The sequence below is a fragment of the Echinops telfairi genome, unplaced genomic scaffold, assembly GCF_000313985.2.
Source record: "Echinops telfairi isolate 266 unplaced genomic scaffold, ASM31398v2 ScPeMD7_7467;HRSCAF=8505_1, whole genome shotgun sequence".
Taxonomy (NCBI): Eukaryota; Metazoa; Chordata; class Mammalia; order Afrosoricida; family Tenrecidae; genus Echinops; species Echinops telfairi.
The window spans coordinates 11,829,055-11,835,436 of NW_022111368.1; the positions used below are offsets into that span (position 1 = coordinate 11,829,055).

The 6,382-nt window shown below is 44.8% G+C and overlaps 1 protein-coding gene across 1 annotated transcript in view; it reads left to right on the forward strand.

Annotated features, from left to right (window-relative positions):
* The first annotated feature begins 783 nt into the window (after positions 1-783).
* Positions 784-6,382, forward strand: part of F10 (coagulation factor X) — a 34,310-nt gene continuing 28,711 nt past the window's right edge. The window contains exons 1-2 of the mRNA XM_013005088.2: positions 784-937; positions 5,392-5,552. Of these exons, the coding sequence (XP_012860542.1) occupies positions 868-937; positions 5,392-5,552 (231 nt within the window). The 5' untranslated portion in view covers positions 784-867. The remainder of the gene's footprint in view (positions 938-5,391; positions 5,553-6,382) is intronic.

Sequence of the window (6,382 nt, forward strand, 5' to 3'; positions counted from 1 at the left end):
GATGCAGCTAGCATCACTCCAAATATCCATTATTTACTTTGGAAAAAAAGATGATAGAAATAATATTTACTTTTTACTGTTGAGGTAAGGACTAGATACAAACCTGTCTAAAAACTGTAAAATGATATTTTGACTTATTTTTTAGAACAAAAGATACATTTGCATACCACCAGGATAAAGGTCAACCTAGTGGCCACGGAGAAGATTCTGGCTCATGGGCTCCCACTTGTGCCAAAGTAGAACTCTGCTCAGAAGGCTTCTGATGGCTCTGGTATTTTTGGAAGTAGATTCATCAGGGCTTTTTTCCAAGTAAGTACAGGTAAGCTTCTGCATACCTTGCTTTCTGAGTACTCTGGTCTTGTCAGAGAATATAAATTTGAAGAAAAGAGGCTTTGATTCTGTAGGAAGATGACCTAGAGACAGCTAGATGCCAGCCCTACCTCTGAAACAGAATTTGGGAAATGGTTTAAGAGGGGGGGAAAAAAGAAAAGAAATTGTAAGCACAAGTAAATCTGTGCTCACCTTGCTTATTGGCTAATCTGACCCTGTAAAGTGCTAACCTTCCAGTTAATAGCCCAGGCATGGTTACTAACTGGGTGATGGCACCGGCCAGGCCATCCCCTAGTGTTCAGACTCGCCTGGTTCTGAAGAGGGGAAGGCAGAGGCAGCCCTGGCCGGGGGCAGGGTTTCCTGGTCTTTGGCGCCAAGCTGACATCACTGGGAGGCCCCATACTCCAATCAGGAGGCTGTGACAGGCAGAAGGACCTCAGAGCCAGTCTGGGGCGTCAGAGTGAGTGAGCTGAACCTTGCCCCAGCAAGCTGTCACACAGGCGGTGGACAGGAGACAACGCTCTTCAACCAAACGTCATGGCATGCAGGCTGCTCCCTATCCTGCTTGGGACCTCCCTGGCTGGCTTCCTGCTGCCTGGGGCAAGTGGTAAGCACCCCTCTGCAGAGGCTGCCCTCTGGCTCCTGCAGGCCAACTGCTTCCCCCGGAGTGGGAAGTCAGGGTGATGCCCTAGAATCTCTGTAGTGGGGGTGGTGGGTGCCCCTTCTCCCTGCCAAGAGCTGAGTGAAACAGCTGGGCTCTTTCCCTATATTTTCCAGATGAGAATTGACTTAGAACCAGCTGCTTCTTGTGGGTGAGAGGGTGGGCCCGGCATTTCAAAAGAGCACAGCTAGCAACAGAGAACCTGGGACAGAGGAAGAGAGACAGTGTGCCAGAAGTTCCTCCCTCAAATGACTAAACAAACAAGAGAGGAAACTGCATGGGTCAGGATCAGGGGTGGGGGTGGGGAGGGTGGGGGTAGGAAGTGCCAGGGTGGGATTGGTGAGGAGCTTCTGTGGCTGAGAAGAGAGTGTAAGTGACCAGATGCCTCCACACCCTGGGACCTGGAGAAGGAGTTGGAAAGTAAGGTCAGGCTCATGAGGCCTTTGGGCCACCCGGGACCCCAAAAAGAAGAGGCCTCGGGAAGGGGACCGAATGGCAGGCCTTTGGGACTTGTTTGTATGGTAAAGTGAACAGAAAGGAAGACTGAAGTGCCAATATCGAGCACAAACCTCACGAAAGAAAACCCCACAAATATTTGGGAACTTGAACAATGGTAAAAAGTGGTCAAGAGAAAGCGGGGCTGGGGGGAGAGTAGAGAATAGGAGAACCGCAGAGGCCAATGAGGTTACAAAAACAAAATCGAACCCGGAAACGGCCCCCGCAGTGCCCCTCAGCTTTGCTGATACCCTTATCTTAGTGTGTCCAATTTCCTCAAGGGATCTACATGAAGCCCTCAAACCACAATCCAAACTTGCAGCCAATGCCAACTCATAGCGACCCTATTAGACAGGGTACTGCCCCTGTGGGTGTCCAAGATGGTAACTCTTTATTTAAGGAACTAGAATGCCCGTCTTTCTCCCAAGGATCAGGCTGGTGGTGGGTTCCAACTGAGGACCTTTCGAGTTGCAAGTCTAGGTGAAACCAGTACCCACCAGTGCACTGACATGCAGCCCTAGTTCCAGGAAAATCCAAATGCTTTCCTGGCATTCAAGGCCTCCAAAATCCTACTCTGGTCTCACCCCATCTACCCAACTTTCTGTTCTAAGTCTCTCCCACTAGCTCCATCCCATCCAGCCATAGAAGCTGCTCCTCAGTGAAGAAGCTCCCACCCTTTGGAATAACATGGGACTCGTATCCAACCAAGTCCATCCTCCCCAGCCCTCCAGAGTCATATGCAGGTGAAAGCTGAGCCATACATAAGGAAGACTGACGAAGACTTGGTCTTTGGATTACAGTATTGGAGAAGTGTATTTAAAGTACTGTGAGAATGAACGAATGGATCTGTCCTGGAAAAGGTATAGCTAGAGTGCTTTTTAGGAGGGAGAATGGCATGACTTAGTCTCACATACTTTGGACAGGTTATCAGGAGGGACCAACCAATCTCTAGAGAAGGACATTATCTGTGGTAAAATAGAGGGTCAGGAAAAAATAGGATGACACTCAAATGGCCCCGTGGCAGCCATAGTGGGCTCAAATATAACAACTGTGAGGATGACACAGGACCGAGCAGAGCTTTGTACATGGGGTCGCTGTGAGTCAGAACCAACTCAACATCACCAACAAGAGCAGCAAGCCACAGCACTAGTCTTAGTGCAAGGTTTGGGAAAGATGAATGGCACTCCAGTTCTTGACTTACCTGGCATCATCCCTTCCACTAGGACTCCTGTGCCTATACTGATGCCCCCCTCCTCCCTCACTATCCATTTAGCTCAAATTCAGAGGTGCTGTACTATCGAGGCCAGCTGGGAAGAGGCAAGGCCAGGCTTTATGGAGGGGCAGACAGAACATAGGGCTTGGATCAGAAACACAGAGAAGAGGCATATTCTAGGTGGTGGAGAAGCATGAGGGGAAAGTGCTGGGATAGAAATGCCATGAGGACAAGGATGTAGTCTGGCATTCTGGAATGGCGAGTTTCTTTAAGATCAAAGGAAGAAAAGCTAGCCTGGCGGGTGGAGTGACACTGTTAGGTGCTGACTTGGTTGTACCTGGTCCCTTGAAGTAGTCCATGAAAACTCACTATGGTTCTAGAGAAATGGGGACACATGTAGATCATCTGGAGAAAGGATGAAGATCATGTGGAAGAAATGAAGGTGTCCTCAGGCAGTGGCTCTCAAACCTGTGTACACTGGAATATCCAGAAAGTGTGTTACAGTACATATACCCAAGCCCCATTCCACTAGGATGCAGGGTCACGATTTGAGAGATACTGGATTAAGATGCTGGTTAATTCCAACATGAGAACCCGTGAGAAGGGGGTGGCTGTGTGAACAAACATGCCAGAAAATGTGAGTCATATTTCAAAGCACAGGTTTCTGGCACTTGCTGTTACTCAGACTTTAAACATAATGACATGGTCAGGCCTTTTCATTATGCTGAAATCAATCAGTCACAAAAGGACAAATACCGTGCCGTCTCAGTTGAAATAAACAACTACACAGGCACTGGCAATTATTAGCAGTACCCAGGGGCAGGGGAAAGGAAGAATTTTTGTTTCAGGGTGTCAGGCTCCTCATTAATGGCAGTGGGATTATTTGGAAAAGGGCAACAAGAACGGATGGACACTCAAAGGATGTGACCCATGGTCACTGAACGGTCCACGTGGAAACTATTGTTTTACTGTATATAGTTCCACGACAATAAAAATGTTTAATGTTGACAGGACAAGGCTTAGTAGTGAATTTGAAGAAGAAAAGAGAAGTATCAACGAACAACCAGTTTGAACCTTGAGCTGTCAGGATAACGCAGCTGTCACTGAAAGAAATGGGGAATTAGGAGGGAGAGTAATTTGAGGGAGGAATGAAGCTAATGTTTATTAAGCACTGAGTATGTACCAAACTCAATTATAAGTTTTTATACTTAAAACAAAATCTGAGAAATTCTGTTGTTGGCTGGTACCAATGAGTGGTTCCAATTCACTGAGGCCCACTCAGTCCTGCGCCATCTTCACAATTGCTTTGTTCGAGCCATCCCTGCAGCCACTCTAGCAATCCTTCCTGTCAGGGTCTTCCTTTTTATCGCTGTCCCTCTCCTTTACCAAACGATGTCCTTCTCCAGAAGCTGGTCTTCCCTGATAACATGTCCATAGTTACAACCCAGTGGTCACCACCCCTGCCATTGAATCAAACTCGACTCAGAGTGACCCCGTAGGACATAGTAGAACGACTCCTTAGGATTTCTGAGACAGCAAATCTTTATGGAAGCAGCCTACCTCATCTTTCCGCTGTGGAGCAGCTGGTGGGTTTTAACTGTCAACCTTGCAGTTAGCAGACCCTCCATCACCCCCACCATGCCACCATGGCCTTACAGTAATTAGTAAGTGATAGCAAACCCACCAAGATTTTTTGAGTTTGCTGTCCTGCATTTTCAGTTTTGTGAGTTTGGTGTTCTGAAATAAGGGGGGATTACCCATCACGGTCAGGCAGTTGAAAATATGGATTTCAAGATGAAAGTCAATGTCAGAAACACCAATTTGGAAGTTCATATTTATTATAGTGAAATTCTCTGAAATCTTCTTGGGGCAGGGGATAGAAAGAGAAGAGGTAAAGGCCAGAAAAATCATTGAGAGTCTTCTGTAATCCTAATGCATGAAGGATGAGCAACTGATGAATGAGACAGTGGAGGCACAGAGAATAGAAGGTAACCTGGTCATAAACTCACACTGTCAAAAGAACCATGAGAATTCTCAAGCCCAGGACATTGTAATCCTTGGGTCATGACTCACGTATGAATGCAGAAATCAATTAAAAATTGTATGAAATAAAACACAAATAGAAAATATCAAGGAGACACAGAATAAATACAAGTTTTTCAAATGGTGGTTTTAATTGTGTGTGTCCTGTGACTTGATATAAAATGTACTTCTTACTGTAGTTCATGATAAAAAAGTATCATATCTTCCCTACATAATCCAGAAAACTGAGATAGAGTATAGATCTTAAAGGTTAAATAGGATATAGAATTGAGAAAGGGCTACAGGGAATACTGCTTGAGCCAAAGCACAGAGTGGAATGGTCATAGGGATAGTAATAGGTCAACCATATAATGACCTTGAAGCGCCATGAGAAGAGAGAGCTTCAAAAAAGATCTAGGTAGACTACAGCTGGGTTTGAATGCATAGGGAGGCTGATAGGTTGACTGAATAGTATGTGTTTACTTCTCCAGAGAAGAGACTTTGAAAACAGGTACTTTATAATTTAACCCATGAAAAAATCACGAAGGGAGAAGGACATTTCTCTGCCAGCTTTCTTAGCGTATGAGGAAACAAGAGTTCCACCCTTGTGCAGCATTGTAGGGGAGAGTAGCGTAACCAAATAAAGCTTGTGTCGTTCTCTGTCCTCTAGTATTCATTAACCGCGAACACGCCAGCAATGTCCTGCAGAGGGCCAGGAGGGCAAATTCACTTTGGGAAGAGTTAAAGAAGGGAAACCTTGAAAGGGAGTGTTTGGAAGAGACCTGCTCATATGAAGAGGCCCGAGAAATCTTTGAAGATACTGACAAAACGGTAAGATTGCTATGACGTGGGCATCTCTCCCACCCTAAGCTGGGTTGATTCCACGTACCCTGGATGAAGGATGCTCAGTTGGCCCTTTGTCATCTCCATCTAATTCACTGGGATACATCTATGCGAGCATGACAATATTCCATGGGCTCCCAACTGTGAAGTGCCCAGGCTGTGATCTCTGTGAGGAGAAAAGCATAGTAGTACTTTATGGAGTTTTCTAAGGTGGAAAGTTGGTAGGAGAGGTTTAAGGAATGAGATCTACCTCAATTTTTAGGGGGTTTATTATTATTGTTTGAAAAGACATTCATCACCATGTCCTCAAAAACTTTGGGGAGTGGGGGTGGAACAAAACACCTTTAGTGAAGACTTTGGGGGGTGGTGGAACAAAACACCTAGTGAAATACACCAATTTGTCTAATGGCTAAGAAAACTGAGGGAAGGGTCTTTGCTAAAACCATCTCCACAGTTTATAAGACTTAAAAATATTTAAATTAACTTAAAACTACTTTTAAATCTTGTAAAGTTTAGAGCTGATTTTAGCAAAGACCTATTTTTAAATTATAAACTAGAATAAAATATTACTTTAAAATATTCACAATTTCTTTGTTTTCATTTTAAAATGTTCATTTAATACATATACCATATATACTCATGTATAAGCTGAGGGGTTTTTTTGGTCTTTTTTTAAAACATTTTATTAGGAGCTCATACAACTCTTATCGCAATCCATACACACATCAATTGTGTAAAGCACATTTGTACATCATTCTCAAAACATTTTTTCTCCACTTAAACCCCCGACATTAGGTCCCCATTTTTCCCCTCCCTCC